At 40.8% G+C, this 21,637-nt stretch overlaps 1 protein-coding gene across 1 annotated transcript in view; it reads right to left on the bottom strand.

The window, feature by feature from the left end:
* Positions 1-5,774: 5,774 nt before the first annotated feature.
* Positions 5,775-21,637, bottom strand: part of GCC2 (GRIP and coiled-coil domain containing 2) — a 99,317-nt gene continuing 83,454 nt past the window's right edge. The window contains exons 20-23 of the mRNA XM_056556026.1: positions 20,458-20,643; positions 18,317-18,456; positions 17,853-18,054; positions 5,775-9,708 (exon numbers count right to left, since the gene is read on the bottom strand). Coding sequence (XP_056412001.1) covers positions 9,638-9,708; positions 17,853-18,054; positions 18,317-18,456; positions 20,458-20,643 — 599 coding nt within the window. The 3' untranslated portion in view covers positions 5,775-9,637. The remainder of the gene's footprint in view (positions 9,709-17,852; positions 18,055-18,316; positions 18,457-20,457; positions 20,644-21,637) is intronic.

Below are 21,637 nucleotides of genomic sequence, written 5' to 3' on the forward strand. Positions count from 1 at the left end.
TATTCAAAGAGTGCAGTGTGTGGTAGTATTATATTCAGAGAGTGCAGTGTGTGGTAGTATTATATTCAGAGAGTGCAGTGTGTGGTAGTATTATATTCAGAGAGTGCAGTGTTTGGTAGTATTAAATTTAGAGGGCACAGTGTGGTAGTATTATATTCAGAGGGCACAGTGTGTGGTAGTATTATATTCAGAGAGTACCGTGTGTCGCTGTATTATATTCAGAGGGTACAGTGTGTTTATTCAGGGGATACAGTGTGTCAGAATTATATTCAGAAGGTATGCGCCAGTATTATATTCGATGAATACAGTGTCTGGCAGGTTTATAATAATTATTGTTTTCATATAGAGGATCAGAATGCGCTGACATAGTGAGGAGCCATCTGGGCGTCAAGTTCTGGAGAGAGAAGATTTAGCTGGAACAAGTCCCGGTGGTATGTTCCATCTGAATTAGATATGGAAAGACTATAGAGAAGACGTCACCTGTAGTCACTGGCATCATTCTGTATCCTCCTGTGTGTGTCCCATCAGAGCTGGAAGTTCTGCAGTAATGATGGGTGAAACAACAACAACTCCCAGCATCCCCTCACCACTACTTAGGTCATACTGGAAGCTGTAGTTTTAAATGGTAAAAACTTCTTTAGCACTTTCCCATTCGGTGGCAATTGGTATATTTGATTATTACTCTGACATGTGAGCACGGCCAAAAAGTCTTAAACAAGGTTAGGACTGTATGATACATTTAATAATATTGTAAGTTCCGTAAGCAACATCTTATTTTCTGTCCTCCAACACAAAATACTCTAATAGTGCCCCTCCCGAGACTCGACTCTGGATCCGCCCCTGAGAAGATATGACTAACTGTCTGACAGTTATTGCCAGGACTGCTTCCAAGGATAATATCATCCATGTTATTTGTAACTCAAAGTGCCAATATACCATGAAAAGCCAAAGAATATAAAGTCTACATACAGTTGATTTACTTAAGTTAAACCACTGAATTACTGTCATTGGAAAAATAGGTGTACCTGACCATCTATTTGTTTTCATGAAAAAAGGGATTTAGGGGTCATTATTTCAGAAGACTTAAAGGTAGACAGACAATGTCACAGAGCAGCTGGAAAATGCTAGCAGAATGTTTGGGTGTATAGGGAAAGGTATTAGCAGTAGAAAGAAGGAAGTGCTTCCTGCAGAAGTTGTAGCTGCATACAGTGAAGGATATTAAATAGGCACTCTCATTAAAACTAATTTTTGCTATTGCACTCCTTATGGTAAATAAAAAAAAAAAGGAAGGCATTGGTGCTATGGACTGGCCCGCCCGTTCCCCAGACCTGAATCCGATTTGAACACATCATGTCTCGCTCCATCCACCAACGCCACGTTGCACCATAGACTGTCCAGGAGTTGGCGGATGCTTTAGTCCAGGTCTGGGAGGACATCCCTCAGGAGCCACCTCATCCGGAGCATGCCCAGGCGTAGGGAGGTCATACCGGCACATGGAGGCCACACACACTACTGAGCCTCATTTTGACTTGTTTTAACCCCTTAAGGACCAAGCGTTTTTCTGTTTTTGCACTTTCGTTTTTTTATCCTTACCTATTAAAAATCATAACCCTTTCAAATTTGCACCTAAAGATCCATAGGAGGGCTTATTTTTTGCGCCACCAATTCTACTATGTGATGACATCAGTTATTTAACTCAAAAATCTACGGCGAAGCGGGAAAAAAAAATCATTGTGAAAAAAATTGAAGAAAAAACACACTGCATGTCGGCTATTAACGCCGGCCCCCAGCTACAAGAATCAACTGGGGGCTGGCCGGTATGACACGGGCTCGATTCGGGAGCCCGCGTCATACCCGCGTAACGGCCATTGGACGAGTATAGACGTCCATGGTCGTTAACCAGTTAAGGACATTACATCAAAGTTGGATCTGCCTGTAGTGTGGTTTTCCACTTAGATTTTGAGTGATTCCATATCCAGACCTCCATGAGTTGATAAATTTGATTTCCATTGATAATTTGTGTGATTCTGTTGTCAGCACATTCAACTATGTAAAGACGAAAGTATTTCATACAATTAGTTCATTCATTCAGATCTAGGATGTGTTATCTTAGTGTTCCCTTTATTTTTTTTGAGCAGTGTATTTCAGGATATTGGGCTGACTACATTGGCCAAATGGTTCTCATCTGCTGACACATTTTATGTTTCTAAAAATGCATCTTATGCATAGTCATGCAAGATAGTTGCTAAATGGACTAATTCTTCAGGGACTTGAATTCTATCTGCATACTTCTTCAACTTGTCATAAATACACTGATGTCCATAGCCTTCAAACCAGACAGGTAAACTGAACAACACTGATCAGCTTATCATATTGACATTTGTCAGAGTGAGTTATATATTTGGCAACAAATGAACAGTGTCAGCCCTTGAAGTTAAATGTGTTGGAAACAAAAAAAATATATATATAAGGATCTGATTTACCATAACAAATACTAAATGATTGCTACATTAAATAGGTCAGAGGATGTTTACAATGGCAAGTCCTGGGGTGTTTTAGATATTGAGGGGTTAGCATCTACCACAAGTGGTCCAAGAAAGGACAATGAGGGAACAAGCACCAGGATCATTGAGGAACTAAGGCTAGCTTATTTAGCACAAACTGCACAAAAAAGTAAATGATGGCCAAAATAGAAAAGTACTACTCCTTATCCAACACTGAAAATGTCTAAAAATGAGCATGAGAGATGGAGCAATGGAAGACAGTGGCCTGGTCTGATCAATCACTGATAAATTGTGATAAGCCTAGGCGGTGCCTGCATTGTAGGTACATGGTAGCACGGGTGTAAGAGCACCCTTCAGATCAAAACAAATTATTGCATAAAATTACTGCCCTCTCAATACAACAACAGTACCAGACAAAAAGCATGTCTTTTCTAATGTATAATAAAAGCTGAACATTACCTGAGGAGTAATCAGCTTTCATTATAACTACAGTATACTGGGATTTCTTCCAAGTAAAATGTTACCTTTTGATAAACTGGGTGCAGGAATGAGACTTTGACCTCAAGAACTAGCAAACTGGTTTGATATGTAAGTAAGAATAGATAACATAAACAAAGATGATATGTACTAATACTAAAAGAGGCAATGGCACAAAACGTTTTTTAAAAGAGAAACTGACATCTAGTTCACCTGCACTAAACCCAATATACTGGGTTATAGTGCAGAGAAATAGCTGTAAAAGTTGTTACTTACATATTTAGGTTAGGTATTTCCTGAGTTATGCCTGGTACTAATATTGTTGCCATTGTGCTCCTCTACACAATGGAGAAGGGAAGCTTGCCCAGCTCCCCTGCCTAATCAATATTATTCAATATTCACACCCTGGGCCACCTTCTCCTATGACGTGAGAGCGAGCCGGATGTGGTGACTGGGGAATGAGCGCTCTGCACCTTGCTTAACTTGACTTCCAGACTCTCAGAGCAGAGTGCTCATCCCCCCCTGCAGGCTCTCACGTCATGTAAGAGAAGGCCATGCCGTGATATTACGACGTGATAATATTGATGGGGCAGGGGAGCTAAACGAGCTGGCTCCTGACCTCATTGCATACAGGAGCACAATGGCAACAATATTAGTAAAGGGCATGACTCAGGAAATAAATATGCAAGTAACCCCTCTTTTTACAGATGTTCACCCGCACTATAACCCAATATATTGGGTTAGGTGCGGGTGAACTAGCTGTCAGTTTCTCTTTAACCCCTTAAGGACCGGAGGTTTTTCCGTTTTTGCATTTTCGTTTTTTGCTCCTTGCCTTTAAAAAATCACAACTCTTTCTAATTTACACCTAAAAATCCATATGATGGCTTATTTTTTGCGCCACCAATTCTACTTTGTAATGACGTCAGTCATTTTGCCCAAAAATCTATGGTGAAGCGGGAAAAAAAATCATTGTGCGACAAAATTGAAAAAAAAAAACGCTGTTTTGTAACTTTTGGGGGCTTCCGTTTCTACGTAGTACATTTTTCGGTAAAAATGACACCTGATATGTATTCTGTAGGTCCATACGATTAAAATGATACCCTACTTATATAGGTTTGATTTTGTCGGACTTCTGGAAAAAATCATAACTACATGCAGGAAAATTAATACGTTTAAAATTGTCATCTTCTGACCCCTATAACTTTTTTATTTTTCCGTGTATGGGGCGGTATGAGGGCTCATTTTTTGCGCCGTGATCTGAAGTTTTTAACGGTACCATTTTTGCATTGATAGGACTTATTGATCACTTTTTATTCATTTTTAAATGATATAAAAAGTGACCAAAAATGCACTATTTTGGACTTTGGAATTTTTTTGCGCGCACGCCATTGACCGAGCGGTTTAATTAATGATATATTTTTATAATTCGGACATTTCCGCACGCGGTGATACCACATGTTTATTTTTATTTTTATTTACACTGTGTTTTTTTTTTTATTGGAAAAGGGGGGTGATTCAAACTTTTAATAGGGGAGGAGTTAAATGATCTTTATTCACTTTTTTTTTGCACTTTTTTTTTGCAGTGTTATAGGTCCCATAGGGACCTATAACACTGCACACACTGATCTTTTACATTGATCACTGGTTTCTCATAAGAAACCAGTGATCAACGATTCTGCCGGATGACTGCTCATGCCTGGATCTCAGGCACTGAGCAGTCATTCGGCGATCGGACAGCGAGGAGGCAGGAAGGGGCCCTCCCGCTGTCCTGTCAGCTGTTCGGGATGCCGCGATTTCACCGCGGCTATCCCGAACAGCCCACTGAGCTAGCCGGGATGCTTTCGGTTTCACTTTAGACGCGGCGTTCAACTTTGAACGCCGCGTTTAAAGGGTTAATAGCGCGCGGCACAGCGATCAATGCCGCGCGCTATTAGCCACGGGTCCCGGCCGTTGTTAGAGGCCGGGCCCGACCCGCTATGACGCGGGGCCACGCTGTGGCCCCGCGGTATAGATCGGGAGTGGACACATGACGTTCCAGTACGTCATGTGTCCTTAAGGGGTTAAAGGGGTATTCCAGGAAAAAACTTTTTTTTTATATATTAACTGGCTCCAGAAAGTTAAACACATTTATAAATGACTTCTATTAAAAAATCTTAATCCTTTCAATAATTATCAGCTGCTGAACTTGAGTTGTTGTTTTCTATCTGGCAACAGTGCTCTCTGCTGACATCTCTGCTTGTCTCAGGAACTGCACAGAGTAGAAAAGGTTTGCTATGGGGATTTGCCTCTAAACTGGGTGGTTCCTGAGACACGTGTCATCACAGAGCACTTAGGCAGAAAAGAACAATTCAATCTGTTTAACTTTCTGGAGCCAGTTTTCCTGGATAACCCCTTTAAGGTCTACAACAATGTGATGAAGGACACCAACCCAAGCTGAGGTGGAGATAAAAAGATTACCTCTGTAGCTAAAATACTATTTGTTATGTAATAATTTATATTAAGCATAGTAGTCCCAAGCAAAGCCGATCTTGGCATTATAAAGGCATGTTTCTAAATCTGGAAAGTAGTTATATTTTATCCCTGACAGTTTTGTTAGATTGTTGTAGCTTCCAAAGTACACCTAATAAGTGACTTACACTAGCAAAAAAAATAATCCAAAGAGCTTCAGAGTTCTACTGAAACACAGATAAAATACAATACAGGCCACCCTCAAAGAGGTTAGAGATTAGAGAGAAAGCATATTACACAGACTCAGATGTATGACCTTATAAAGCAAAAGAAAAAAAAAGAATACACAAATCAAAATATCTTTATTTGAAGAGATATTACAGTGTGCAGGAACTGCAGGATTTATTCACAGTTTACACAGGAATTTCATAAATGTGCACATTCTATGGCTACAGCTGAGGTATGCTCCCACAAGTACAAGGTTTGCTATATGCTATATTTTGTTTTTTAAATTCTTTTACAGGACTGATAAACATATGGAACGCCACATAATCGGATAGAGAGTAAACAATTTATTGTGGAGCAAAAACAACACACAAGTCCATCTAACCAACAACCTGACCGTCCGCAGTTTTAAGATAATCACTCTAGCCAGGCATACATAGCAAATGAAATTCAATTGCTGTCATGTTCCAAATAGGATTAAAGAGTACTCCGCTACTAGAGATCTTATTCCTTATCTAAAATAATAGGGGATAAGATGTCTGATCACAGGGATCCCGCCGCTGGGACCCCGCAATCTCTGTGCAGCACCCAGCGTTCATTTAGAAAGTCGTGACGTCATGGCCGCGGCCCTCGTGACATCACACCACAACTTGCATTGAGGGGGTGTGGTGTGACGTCACGAGGGGGCGGGGCCGTGACATCACGATCGCCCGCACCAAGTGTTCGGAATTAAATGTACCCCTTTAAAAAAAATAAATCATTACTGAAATATTTTTTCTCCACGCATGCATACAATTTTTCCATTCTGCCAACTTGACTTAAACATTCTGGATGCCAGTGTATGTAAGAGATGCTATACCTAGTAAAGAGTAATATTAGCATGCCTGTACAATAAATTTTTTGTAAAAAGTAAAGCAACAAGGTATCATCAGTCAAGCATAAGGGTAAGTTCACACAGGCTTATAGCCTGTACACGTGACGTACTAAGGCTCTCTTTGGGAGCTTTAGGGTAGAGTCACAGTTGACATTTTAATTATGCATATTTTCCCTACCCATTTAAGTCAATGGGCAGCAAAATATGCCGCTGATTTTTCTACCCATTGACTTCAATGGGTAAGAAAATACACAGCAGCAAATATGCAGCAAAATACGGCACATGTGACCCGAAGAGCTAAACAGAGCTGAAAAGAAGCAACTTGTCAGTTTAGGGCAGTGACATCACACTGTTTTAACACGAAAATCTGCATTCAAAACAGCGTGTTTAAATGCCCATGTGAACATTCCCCAAGTCTTTCTAACAGCAACAAGTTTAATTTTAGCTTTATTTAAAGGGAACCTGTCATTAATTTCATGCTGCCCGAACCATAATAAATTGGGCAGTCCCCAGCGGCTTCTCCCCACTTGACTGGTAGATCAATCTGTACACTCAGAGAGAAATCTATCAATCATGTCCAGTGGGACTGCCCCATGAGAGGTTCCCTTTAAGAGATTCATAATAATCAGACCGATTATCAAATTAAGTAGTTTAATATACACGGACTGGATTGAATTCTGATTAAAATGTATTTCAATAAAAACAAGTCACTAACTTTAGTTAAATGTATGTATTCTTGTAAAACTGCAGTGACCAGTGAAGCAGCCACTCATTTTTCCCCCCATCGTCATAGAAAATGGCTGAATACGTTATATTTCTAAATGTTTTTCCATCAAACGGGAGTAAAACTTTACAAAATCATCTGTACATTGTTGGGAAAGAGGTGGCCTTATGTAAAAATGTAAACCATACTTCTACTGCTACATTGGCTGTGATGTTAATAGAAAATATGTTTAATAAAAAAATAATAATAATTATGATTAAAGGAAAAAAAAACAATCCCAGACTCAAACAGGCCCAATTCTGAGAACAAATAAATGTATAATAAAATACTGCAACTTTGCATCAAGCTTCAAAAGATAAACAGGAGTTTTATAGCGGAGTTTTCTGGTGGAAGGACTACAACGACGGTCTGCTTTCTCCTACACTTGAATGGCACCTTTTCAGCAGATATATACACTAGAGTTAACATTTACAGACAAAGGAGGTATGCAACATCCAACTCTATGCATGAAGCAAAATGTAAATATGCAAGTAGCTGTATAATACCTAAAGAGACTCTAGTTTAATTGGAAGTTTTATAGAGTTTCATAAACAGTATTTCCTTAATATAAGAAGAGAATATACTTTCCCCGATAGCAAGAAATCAAGAACCGTGATAGTAGCAGAGATGAGCTATAAATTATGTAAAATGGAGAAGGGAGGGGTTAGCAGCTTTTCTCTCCCAAAACATTAGGGTCAGGCAGTTGAAATCCATTATTGCAGTATATTGTTTGTAACTGAGATGGAGACAACACACTGTAGTATTGGAAGGTATCTGCCTTGTGTTTGGAGAGGACTCACATTTCCAGTGCAAATTATTGAGTTAATAACAAGGATGGACCTGCCATGTCCCAAAAACAGTCAAACCTGCACCGTACACATGTTCATTCCTCAATGTCCTGATTGCAATGCATTATTTCTTCTACATGCCTCTGTTCCTCCCACAAACAGACCCATTTCTTTGACCGCTACTACTTACTTACTAATGTGACAACACTAACATGATAATTGGGCATGCTGTAATGCTGTCACTATCCAGTCACAGAAACAATGTCAGAGCAGCTCCAGCAGTCATAGGACATGATCTGGTATGACAGTGCAAGTCTCACAAGATCTAGAGACGCCCCACTGACACTGAGCTCTGGAAGAATCCACTTTTCTAATAATTGCAATCATTTGCATATTTGCCATTCAAACAAACCATTCTGACTGCTGCTTAACTTATTTTAGAGCTGCTGAAGCTAACTTCCTGAGGCTCCTCCGTAAGAGATAGACGTAGACATTGATTCCATGTACACTTCCCATTATTGTTAATGAACCAAGGTGCTTTGCTGTGGCTTTTTTAAGAATCACTTAAAGGGGTACTCCACGGGCCAGCGTTTGGAAGTAAATGTTCCGAATGCTGTTTTCGCGCTGCTGGAGTTGACCACTCCCCACAATGAAAGTCTATGGGAGGGGGCGTGACAGCCCCACCCCATAGACTTGCATTGTGGGGGCATAGCCGTGACGTCAAGAGGGGCGTGGCCAACCCCCGCAGCACGAAAACAGCGTTCGGAACATTTACTTCTGAACGCTGGCCAGTGGAGTACTCCTTTAAATAAACAGAAAGGTGATCAGTAAAAGATGTCTATGTAGCCTGTTAATAGATCATTTTGTACCAACATTAAACATACATTCAGATTAGAAAATCAGCATCATTAAAGCTTACAACACAAAAGCTGGAGTGACACACACAAAATAATGTGTAAAAGATAAATCATTGTACTCCTTGAGATTTGCCTTCATTTTCTAAACAAAACTACAAAAGATTATCAAGGTGATCTACACTGCTGTCATTTGACACAATGCTGTGTTTAGGACCCTCTCTTCTCCATATATCACTTCTAGAAGGTACTCATGTGCTCAGCTGGGATTCATATACATTCTTTGGTTTACATTTAAATGTGCAAAGTAACATATAATGCCATAGAACATATAACAAATTCATTCCTACTACTTGCTTTAGAAAAGATCTGCAATGAAATTTCTTTTGGATACTTTTTTTTTTGCACCATGGCAATGGAATGGAAATATTATCCTGGAGAAAACATTAAAACACAATATAAATTAAGAGTATATAGTAAACATTTGTCAATTGTAAGAAAGTGTGCTGTGCAGATTGACTTCCCCTACAATACTTTCACAGAAAAGGTAAATAGGCACTCCGATTTGTTTCTTCAGTTTGAATAGACATTTAGGTTTTCAGTTTCACAATAAAGACAATTATGCAAGACAACTTAGAGAAAAAGATGCTTAAACAGTGCAAATCTTTATAAAAGTCTGACGAAGATCATTCAATTTTCATCAACTACCGAAGCCCTGACCAGCTGTGGAGATAAGAAGCCCACCCAGGGGGCCGAGCAGCGTTCTCCTCTTCCCCTACAGAGTAAAAGAAAACATACATATTAATATACTACTAGTATTAAATAAATACTACAAGCTGAGTATCCAGCATTGTCCATTCCTACCGAAACCTTGTGGAAGAGCAATGGTGGCAGACAGTGTAACACGATCAGGGTAAGCTGGGTGGCACGCAGTGTAACACGATCAGGAGATGTACCTGGAAGTCCCATTGCATGGGACTCCGCTGTTTTACTCTCTGGCTGCAGAGTTTGTCTGTAACTGGACATCCCTAAGCTCAACTATATTTCTATTTTACATATAAGAAACATATGTAACACGTTTAGTCAAACTATCTCTAGTCATTTGGAAGTTATAGAATACACAAGAAAATTGGATCAGCTCACCATTCACTCCATGCATCCATATCTCCAGCACAACCTCTCCTTGTGGAAGCTCGGAACAAACCCTGGGGCTGAGTCCCCAGGTCGATCAGTTGAAATGAAGGTAGACTTCCATCTCCTGACAAGGATAAAATCCAAAGATTATTCCAAACGTGTTAAAATCCAAGTGCAGCGTTACAAAAGGTAAAAACACGCGGTGCGTTTCGTCTGTGTGTTTTTACCTTTTGTAATGCTCCACTTGGATTTTAACATGTCTGGAATAATCTTTGGATTTTATCCTTGTCGTGAACCGGAAGTCTACCTTCATTCTTACTGATTTGGGAGTTATGCTGGGACATAAATATTCACATATGTTGAGAGATATATAATAAAATAGGACAAAGGGCCAAAACATTTTTTGGGGAATTTATGCAGTAAGAAAGGGGAGTGACTAGTAAAGTGCTCCTGTTTCTAAGTGCATTGGAGAGATATTGCAGGAGACTGACTTGGAGTTTTCAACTGCAACATCTGTGTTTCTGCTGACCGCTGCTTGAGAACAGGTAAGGAATTTGTTCAGGTGTTTGGTATTGTGTGTTTGCTAATGAGCCTAGCTCATTAAGGTGTTACATTTGTTGTTGGGATAGGAGCTTGTGAGGGAGTGTGTGTGGATATATAGGCTCTGACTCATTAGCTGGCCTAATTCATTAGCTGCTATATTCAAAGTGCTGCTGTTTCTAAGTGCATTGGAGAGATATTGCAGGAGACTGACTTGGAGTTTTCAACTGCAACATCTGCGTTTCTGCTGACTGCTGCTTGAGAACAGTGCTGATGTTTCTAAGTGCATTGGAGAGATATTGCAGTAGATAGGAGGTAGGCTGGAGGTAGATACACAGTCTAAAAAATATAAGATTTGGTTTTGAAACTTTCTCCTCTTTAAATGGCAGACTTTGTTCAGTGCATGAAGTGTTGTGCATTTATTTCAGGTTCCACTCTTTGGAGGTTTGGATGCTGTAAGATCTGTAGACAGTTCTCCTTACTGCAGCAGGGAATTGCATTTTTGAAATCTGAGATGTTTAAATTATCTGTTAAACAAATTCAGGCTGGGACTCCTGCAATGCCAGTGCCACAGAGGACCCCTAGAAATGGCAGATGGGTTACTGTAGGTTCTGGAAGACTTAGAGTTGTGGATAGAAGACATGTCCCACAGTCTGGTTCTCCATAATTCATTTGCAGCACTTTCAGAATGTAAGGGCAACATGGATATTGGCTCAAGCACAGAAGGTGAAGAACCATCGACTCCTATGTCTAATGTATGCAAGACTGCAGCTAAGGAAAATGGTTTAGAAGACGTATTCTTAATATTGTTAAGCAAGCAAAGCAGGAAGAGGACGTGGATGTTCTTGTCCATCTAGGGACAAATGACCTGGCTTGCAATGAAGTTTCAGAGGTGAAGGAATCTTTTATCACACTTGGTAATTATGTACTGGATTTAGCATCCACTGTTTCATTTTCTGAAAGTTCTGCGCCTGTGTATAACGTTCAGAATGATTGGCAGAGGCGCATTAAGGAGTTCAACTTATGGCTAAGTAAATGGTGTCAAGAGCAAGGATTTGGCTTTGTGTCTCATGATAGCTCTACTTGGAATAGAAAGGAACTGTACAAAATAGATGGTTTGCATCTTTCTCTCAAAGGAACGAATGTACTCAGTGAACAATTCCAAGAATTTGCTAAGGAGTATTTAAACTAGGAAAGGGGGAGGCAAAAGAGTGAAAATCCATGAGTCCAATTGCCCCCCGAAATAAAACCAGAACATGTCAGTAGCACAGAGGTTAAGAAATGACAAGCTCAGAGTCCTGTCTACAAATGCCCACAGTTTAGGTAATAAAATCAATGAACTAAGGTCAATAATGGCATCTGAGAATGTCGATTTAGCAGCTGTTACTGAGACATGGTTTAATGAAAGTAATGACTGGGACATATCCATACCAGGGTACTCTTTATACAGAAGAGACAGAGAAGGCAAGGAAGGAGGAGGAGTGGCCCGATATGTGAAAGACAGCATAAAATCTAACCGAATACAAGTTAGTGAGGCCAACATAGAATCAGTTTGGGTTACGTTGCAGTTTGGTAATCACGCAGTAACTCGTGTAGGTATGATATATAGACCACTTGGCCAGGTTAAAGAATTAAATGATCTACTAGTTGAAGAAATAGCTAAAATGACAATGAAAGGAGAAGTTATCATTATGGGTGACTTCAATCTTCCGGATATAAACTGGAAATCTAAAATAGCTAGTTCTACCAGGAGTACAGATATTCTACATTTCCTACTGGGATTATCTCTACAACAAGTGGTTGAGGAGCCAACCCGGAGGGAGGCCATTTTGGATTTGGTATTCACAAATAGGGATTTGGTATATGATGTTATTATAGGCGAAAGCTTGGGATCTAGTGATCACCAGTCAGTGTGGTTTAACCTCTTAAGGACGCAGGGCGTATGGATACGCCCTGCATCCCGAGTCCTTAAGGACGCAGGGCGTATCCATACGCCCGTGGGAATTCCGGTCCCCACCGCTAGCCGGTTGGGGACCGGAGCCGGATGCCTGCTGAAATCTTTCAGCAGGCATCCCGGCATATCGCCCAGGGGGGTCATTATGCCCCCCCATGTCGGCGATCGCCGCAGATCGCTGGACAATTCAGTCCAGCGATCTGCGGCGATTCCGGGTCAATCGGGTCTCCAGTGACCCGGTGACCCGGAATAACTGGCTGTTCGGGGCTGTCTCTGACGGCCCCGAACAGCCAGAGCCTGCAGGGGTGAGGTGGCACTGGTGCCACTTCACGATCGCCCTGATTCGTCGGCCGGATTACCGGCCGACCAATCAGGGCGCCTGCTGCGGGTGTCGCTCCCGCACCCGCTCCGCCCCTCTTCCGGAGGGCGTGAGCGGGTGCGGGAAGACGACCCCGGGTGCTGGGGACCCCGATCCCCGGCGTCCATGTTGGGATCGGGGCCCCAGGAGCGATGGCCGCGGCGAGGGACTGACCTGTGATGAAGCAGCAGCAGGAGGTGAGTGACAGCCTCCTGCTGTTGCTTAGCAACAGCTCCCAGCATGCAAAAAGGGCATGCTGGGAGCTGTAGTTATGCAACAGCAGGAGGCAGACCACCACAACTCCCAGCATTCCCTTATGGGCATGCTGGGACTTATGGTTTTGCAACAGCTGGAGGCACATTTTTTCTATGGAAAAGTGTACCTTCAGCTGTTGTATAACTACAACTCCCAGCTTGCACAAACAGCTAAAGTGCATGCTGGGAGTTGTAGTGGTGCATCTGCTGGTTGCATAACTACAACTCCCAGCATGCCCGTTGGCTGTCGGTGACTGCTGAAGAGTTGTAGTTTTGCAACAGCTGAAGGCACACTGGTTGTGAAACTTAGTTTTTTTTTTACCTAACTCATTGTTTCACGACCGGTGTGCCTCCAGCTGTTGCAAACTACAACTCCCAGCAGTCACCATGCACCGTACATGCTGGGAGTTGTAGTTTTGCAACAGCTGGAGGCACACTGGTTTTGAAACACTGAGTAAGGTCACAAACTCCGTGATACACAACCAGTGTGCCTACAGCTGTTGCAAAACTAAAACTCTCAGCATGTACAGTCTCTCAGCGCATGCTGGGAGTTGTAGTTTTGCAACAGCTGGATGCCCCCCCCCCCATGTGAATGTACAGGGTACACTCACATGGGCGGAGGTTTACAGTAAGTATCGGGCTGCAAGTTTGAGCTGCAGCAAATTTTCTGCAACAGCTCAAACTGCCAGCGAGAAACTACTGTGAACCCCCGTCCGTGCGACTGTACCCTAAAAACACTACACTACCACAAAAAATAAAATAAAAAGTAAAAAACACTACATATACACATACCCCTACACAGCCCCCCTCCCTCCCCAATAAAAATGAAAAACGTCTGGTACGCCACGGTTTCCAAAACGGAGCCTCCAGCTGTTGCAAAACAACAACTCCCAGTATTGTCGGACAGCCGTTGACTGTCCAGGCATGCTGGGAGTTTTGCAACAGCTGGAGGCCCCCTGTTTGGGAATCACTGGCGTAGAATACCCCTATGTCCACCCCTATGCAATCCCTAATTTAGGCCTCAAATGCGCATGGCGCTCTCACTTTGGAGCCCTGTCGTATTTCAAGGCAACAGTTAAGGGTCACATATGGGGTATGGCCGTACTCGGGAGAAATTGGGCTTCAAATTTTGGGGGGTATTTTCTGCTTTAACCCTTTGTATAAATGTAAATTTTTTGGGAAACCAAGCATTTTTGGTAAATTTTTTTATTTTTTTTTACATATGCAAAAGTCGTGAAACACCTGTAGGGTATTAAGGTTCACTTAACCCCTTGTTACATTCCCCGAGGGCTCTAGTTTCCAAAATGGTATGCCATGTGGGGGTTTTTTGCGGTCCTGGCACCATAGGGGCTTCCTAAATGCGGCATGCCCCCAGAGCAAAATTTGCTTTCAAAAAGCCAAATGTGACTCCTTCTCTTCTGAGACCTGTAGTGCGCCAACAGAGCACTTTTCACCCCCATATGGGGTGTTTTCTGAATCGGGAGAAATTGGGCTTCAAATTTTGGGGGGTATTTTCTGCTTTAACCCTTTGTATAAATGTAAATTTTTTGGGAAACCAAGCATTTTAGGTAAATTTTTTTATTTTTTTTTACATATGCAAAAGTCGTGAAACACCTGTAGGGTATTAAGGTTCACTTTACCCCTTGTTACGTTCCCAGAGGGGTCTAGTTTCCAAAATGGTATGCCATGTGGTTTTTTTTTTGCTGTCCTGGCACCATAGGGGCTTCCTAAATGCGGCATGCCCCCAGAGCAAAATTTCCTTCAAAAAAGCCAAATGTGACTCCTTCTCTTCTGAGACCTGTAGTGCGCCAGCAGAGCACTTTTCACCCCCATATGGGGTGTTTTCTGAATCGGGAGAAATTGGGCTTATAATTTTGGGGGGTATTTTCTGCTATTACCCTTTTTAAAAATGTAAAACTTTAGGGAAACCAAGCATTTTAGGTAAAAAAAATATATATTTTTTTTACATATGCAAAAGTCGTGAATCACCTGTGGGGTATTAAGGTTCACATTACCCCTTGTTACGTTCCCCGAGGGGTCTAGTTTCCAAAATGGTATGCCATGTGTTTTTTTTTTTGCTGTTCTGGCACCATAGGGGCTTCCTAAAGGTGACATGCCCCCCAAAAACCATTTGACGCTCCTTCCCTTCTGAGCCCTCTTCTGCGCCCGCCGAACAATTAACATAGACATATGAGGTATGTGCTTACTCGAGAGAAATTGGGTTTCAAATACAAGTAAAAATTTTCTCCTTTTTACCCCTTGCAAAAATTCAAAAATTGGGTCTACAAGAACATGCGAGTGTAAAAAATGAAGATTGTGAATTTTCTCCTTCACTTTGCTGCTATTCCTGTGAAACCCGTAAAGGGTTAAAACGCTTACTGAATGTCATTTTGAATACTTTCGGGGGTGCAGTTTTTATAATGGGGTCATTTATGGGGTATTTCTAATATGAAGACCCTTCAAATCCACTTCAAACCTGAACTGGTCCCTGAAAAAAAGCGAGTTTCAAAATTTTGTGAAAAATTGGAAAATTGCTGCGGAACTTTGAAGCCCTCTGGTGTCTTCCAAAAGTAAAAACTCATCAATTTTATGATGCAAATATAAAGTAGACATATTGTATATGTGAATTAAAAAAAAAAATATTTGGAATATCCATTTTCCTTACAAGCAGAGAGCTTCAAAGTTAGAAAAATGCAAAATTTTCAAATTTTTCATCAAATTTTGGGATTTTTCACCAAGAAAGGGTGCAAGTTACCAAAAAATTTTACCACTACGTTAAAGTAGAATATGTCACGAAAAAACAATCTCTGAATCAGAATGATAACTAAAAGCATTCCAGAGTTATTAATGTTTAAAGTGACAGTGGTCAGAATTGCAAAAAATGGCCGAGTCCTTAAGGTGAAAAAGGGCTCAGTCCTTAAGGGGTTAATATAAGAACAGTGAAGAAGTCATGCCCCACAAAAACAAAAGTTTTAGATTTTACAAAAACAGACTTTTCAAAAATGAGATTAGTCCTAAATGAGTCCCTATCAGACTGGAACGGATTACATAGAGTCCAGGATAAATGGCACTACTTAAAAGACGCATTATTGAAGGCAACAGAAAATTGCTTTAGACTTATCAGTAAAAGCAGAAAAAGGAAGAGACAACTGTGGTACTCAGCAGAAGTGGCCAAAATCATATAAAACAAAAAGCTAGCATTTAGTAATTATACAACAACCCAGAGCAATGAAGATAGGGAAATCTACAAGATTAGGCAGAAATAGGCCAAGCAAGTTATAAGAACTTCTAAAGTGCAGGCAGAAGAAAAACTAGCTCAGTCTGTGAAAAAAGGGGATAAGACATTCTTCAGATATATAAATGAAAAAAGGAAATTAAAACAAGTAATAACTAAAAACAAAGGAAGGAAAGTATGTAGAAGAGAATAAAGGGCTAGCCGACTGCCTTAATGAATACTTCTGTTCAGTTTTTACAGAAGAAAAAAAAGACTAATGAATCGTTTGATGCATGTGTCTTTACAGAGGAAGAGGTTCTACATTTGCTGTCTAAAAAGAAGACAAATAAGTCACAGGGGCCTGATGGTATACACCCAAAATTATTAAAAGAGCTTAGTGGTGAGCTAGCAAAACCGTTAACAGATTTATTTAACCAATCACTGGTAATAGGAGTCGTCCCGGAAGATTGGAAATTAGCAAATGTCGTGCCCATTCACAAGAAAGGTAGTAGGGAGGAATCAAGCAACTATAGGCCAGTAAGTCTGACATCAATAGTGGGGAAATTAATGGAAACCCTACTAAAAGATAGGATTGTACAACATCTAAAATCCCATGGCTTGCAAGATGAAAAACAACATGGGTTTACTGAATTTAATGTGGATAAGTGCAAAATAAAGCACATGGGGGGTAAAAACCCAAGGGCAGAATATAGAATATTTGACACAGTCCTGACCTCAGTATCTGAGGAAAGGGATTTAGGAGTAATTATTTCAGAAGACTTAAAAGGTAGAAAGACCATGTAATAGAGCAGCAGGAAACACTAGCAGAATGCTTGGATGTATAGGGAGAGGTATAACCAGTAGAAAGAGATAAGTGCTCATGCCGCTGTACAGAACACTGGTGAGACCTCACTTGGAGTATTGTGCACAGTACTGGAGGCTGTATCTCCAAAATGATATAGATACTCTAGAGAGAGTTCAGGAAGTATTACTTTACTCAGAGAGTAATGGATGCAAGGAATAGCCTGCCTGCAGAGATGGTCGCTGCAAATACAGTAGAGGAGTTTAAACATGCATGAGATAAGCATAAGGCTATCCTTCATATAAGATAAGGCCAGGGACTATTGATAGGATTCAGCTTATTGGGCAGACTAGATGGGCCAAATGGTCCTTATCTGCCGACACATTCTATGTTTCTATGTAATAGTCTAAGTCTCAAAATGCACCCAAGTAGACATGCCCATTTTTTTGGCACAAAAACTATTGATGTGTAAAAAGTGTGTAAAAGGTGTGTAAAATGCTTAGTGAATTCAGCCAAATATAAAGTCACCATTTTGATAACTTGGCATACATTGTCTATGTTTTATTTCACAAGATGCATACATGTAAGAATCCCATCCCCCCAGCCTCCATATTTCCCAAAGCACTCATGCAATACCCCACTGTTAGAAGACTAATGTCCCACCTTGAGCAATAGCAAACAGTTTTCCTTTCTCCTCAGGACTCAGTTGCAGCATGGTATCGATGACTGGAAGAAGACGCTGCCTTTCACTGCCTGCCTTGAGGAAAATGAATTGCAGCAGGACATTTTTGAGATATTCCAAATTTGCAACAGACTTCTCCCTTTCTTGATTCCTTTCTAGACGGCGCACTTCATTCTTGAGGAGCTATGAGAAAAAAATGTGGTCACCAAACATCTTAAAAACAAAAACAAATAACATTTTCATAGATGTAGTAAATGACACCAAGTCAACACTGTGGGAAAGAAGACACACATAGCTACCCATTACTAATGCAGTAGCCATTCCTATGTAGAATTATACGGTATACATCAAATTTAACACAGTGCATGCTTTAACATGGAATTGTGTGTATGACAGCCATAAAAACATTTCCTATAGAAAAATATTGTTTTATGGATTGGCTTACAGTTATTTGCTCCATGAGCATGGCGTTGGTTGCCTCAGTCTCATGAAGAAGACCACTCAGATGTTCAACACTCTTCGATGTTGTGTTGAGCTTATCTGCTAATTCTTCCTTAGAAAGTTCTGGCTGCCACTGAGGAATGTCTGCAGTTGAAAACAGGCACACGTTAAAAGCAAACAATAAAAAAACATCAACACTCGACTACAGAGCCTTCACAGCTGTCCATGCTTATTACACTGGTAGACTACTGCCACCACAACTGTTAAAGGGAACCTATAATGAGACTGCACAATATATAACGCAAGGCAACACATTATATTATATATGGTAAATTCTTCATCCTCAGCATTCACGGGAGAGGTTTCTGCCTGCTGGGATGGTGAGGATATATAGTTAAAAAGTGCCCCCACCCTTAAAGGGGCCGTGATTACAGCTGGAGCAGAATTGTATATCCTCACTGCGGGCAGAAAGGTCTCCAGGGGATGTTGAAAAAGAAGATGTTACCATATATATAGTGCATTGCCACCTGTTATGTATGGTACATTCTGATGATAGGTTCCCTTTAAGGTCTGAAAATGAACGCACTTCATAGTGAAAGCATTCCTGGAATAAGACTTGTAACTTAGAAGCCATCGACACATTAAAGCGCTGGACTAAAATATCCCTGCTGGTACAGAAATGCTCTTGATATTTATTAATTAATTTATTTATTTAACAACTATCATACTAGGTAAACTGTATGGAGAAGCAGTCAAAGAATCTCATAAGTAAATGAACATAAGACCCCCACGGCTACCTAGACCCAACGGGCAGTCCCTTAAAACCTTATGGTCATTAGAAAAAACTTTTCACATGTCAATCAGAGTTGTTGATCGCACTTGGTCTTACTCCTGAGACATGAGATATTAGCTGGGAAAGTGGGCGACATTGCTCTCCGCTCCCCAATGGACTGAGAAAGCAGTCTATTTCTCTGCATAGAGGTCTATACAGAGAAACATATGGATCTCTTGGCTGGTCAGGAAGCAGAATGCAATGCTGCCCACTTCCCTGGCTAATATCTCACAACTGGAGCGAGTTTCAGGAGTGAGACCCAATGCGATTAATAATAATGAAGCTTTAAAAGAGAAACTGTCACCACATAAAAATAAATACGTAAACAACAAATCTGGATCTTCTATCATTGTGCCATTCCTCTATTACTACTCTAAACATTTGAAAAGTAAATTGACAATAAGGTTTTAACTGTTGGGTATGGGTCCCAACTAAGTGTGGCACTGTAGGTACTGATTGTGGACAACACCACACTGTGTAAGGACACACTCCATTTGACAAGAGGATAACATCTAGTGGTCAGTTTATTCATAAGTTTTAAAAGGAATCACAAAGAAACAGCAGGATTGTTATTATATGGAGAACACAAGTACTGTAACAGGGATGTATATATTTAATGCCATTGTATTCAGCGCTGGCCACACGCTCACAAGATCCTGTATAAAGAGCAGGGCCAGAGCAGATTCCGTGCCTCTGGACAAATATTTTTGCCCCCATCATAGTACCCGCACGTTTCTGCCTCTGATGGATTATCTAAAACATCAGAGGCACTACAAGTGCTCTCCCTCAGGAAAAAGGGGGCAATCGACATGCTATACAAAGGTATGTGTTCAGGCCCCGTAAGCTAGCTAAGGTCCTCTTTAATGAGTGCTCTACCTTGCTGGCAGTTACATAACACACATTCTGCCTGCACAATATTGGTGCCAGATTCAACAGAAAAATGATAAGAGGTATATATGAAAAAAAAAAAAAAAAGTATGTTTATTGCTGAACCAACAAGCCCCTGTCTGAGGGTAGGAATCCCTAGAGCACTCTTGCCTAAAGTTTGCTTTTACTTTATCAATGTCTGACTTATTTCAAGTGTACTAAGCTCTTTTACATGACATTATTCAGTAATTCTTTAATCAGCAATTATCCAGCATGAATGCTATAGGAAGCCTTGCCTGGTTTCCCTGCCTTCCAGGCTGTGCTGAGATGATCCCTTATTTTTTTTAAGGCTTTGATTTGCTATGCCATTTAGTTAAATTTAGTAGTCTAATGCTTTGGTGATAACGAAGGCTGTATATCTTTTGAAAGGGAAAAACAATGTTTACCAGTTTTTATTTCGGGAGAGCTGAGGAGATGTTCTAAGGTAGCTACATGTGTGCTGGCTGAGGACACAGAATCATTATCGGTGGTTTCCATTCCTTCTCCTTCCTCCCTGGCAATGGAGTATAAATCCAGGATATGAAGATCAGCCGGTCTCCTTTCCCGTGAGCTTTTCAGGGGCTGCTGAGAACCTTAAACAAAGAAAATAAAGAATATATGCAGGAATGTATAACTAATAACAATAAACACAAGAAGATGGACAACAGGGAAATGCCTTTCCTTCCTACACTCCTCCTCCTGATTTTAAAAGAATTGGGAAGAATGACAGAATATTTGGGAAAATAGAACATAAACATCAGATCTACTCCAAATTCATTCAGCTTCTGGGAATCTGTACATTCCAACAGTACAGTAATCTGGAATCCAAGACAAGGATTTCTGGAAGATCTCTAGGGGGAATTTAATTATTGGCATGGGCGAACTATTTTTATACAACTTTTATTTTGTTTGACAGGTATGTGCTCCAAATTTATTAAAATGGTACTCCGCTGTCCCAGCATTTGGAACATTTTGTTCAGAACACTTGGAGCAAGCGGCAGGGGGTTGTGACGTCATGACCCCGCCCCTTGTTATGTCACATGGCCGCCACGCCACCTCCCATAGACTTGCATTGAGGGGGTGTGGTATGATGTCATGGGGCGTGGTCATGACATCACGGCTCCCGCTGCCCGTACCCAGTATTCTAAGCGAACTCAGGGTGCTGCACAGAGATCACGGGGGTCCCAACTCCACAATCAGACATCTTATCCCCTATCCTTTGGAGCACCCATTTAAATGATCACAAGGCATTTGAAAAATCTTGTCAGGTACAACTTTTCTGAAATTTCACTTCAGTACACAATTTTCTAGGGTTTACTCATTGCGCTTTATTTTGCAGCTTTTTATCCCGATGTGAAAAAGTTGGTGTTTTTTCTACATACATCAAAAAACTAAGCCATACCTGGACTGGTGTTTATTTGTGACTTTTTGTAGAATATTTTGTAAAAATTTGGGACAATTTTCAGAAAAGACGCAGTTGATTCTTGACTACTGCAAAAAGTTAACCATGCCACACTGCATTCAAGTTGCAACTTTTTTACCCATTGTGCAAAATTGATAAATTCCAGTCTATAATTTTTTTTCTTT

Source organism: Hyla sarda, chromosome 2, assembly GCF_029499605.1.
Source record: "Hyla sarda isolate aHylSar1 chromosome 2, aHylSar1.hap1, whole genome shotgun sequence".
In the NCBI taxonomy this organism is placed as follows: domain Eukaryota; kingdom Metazoa; phylum Chordata; class Amphibia; order Anura; family Hylidae; genus Hyla; species Hyla sarda.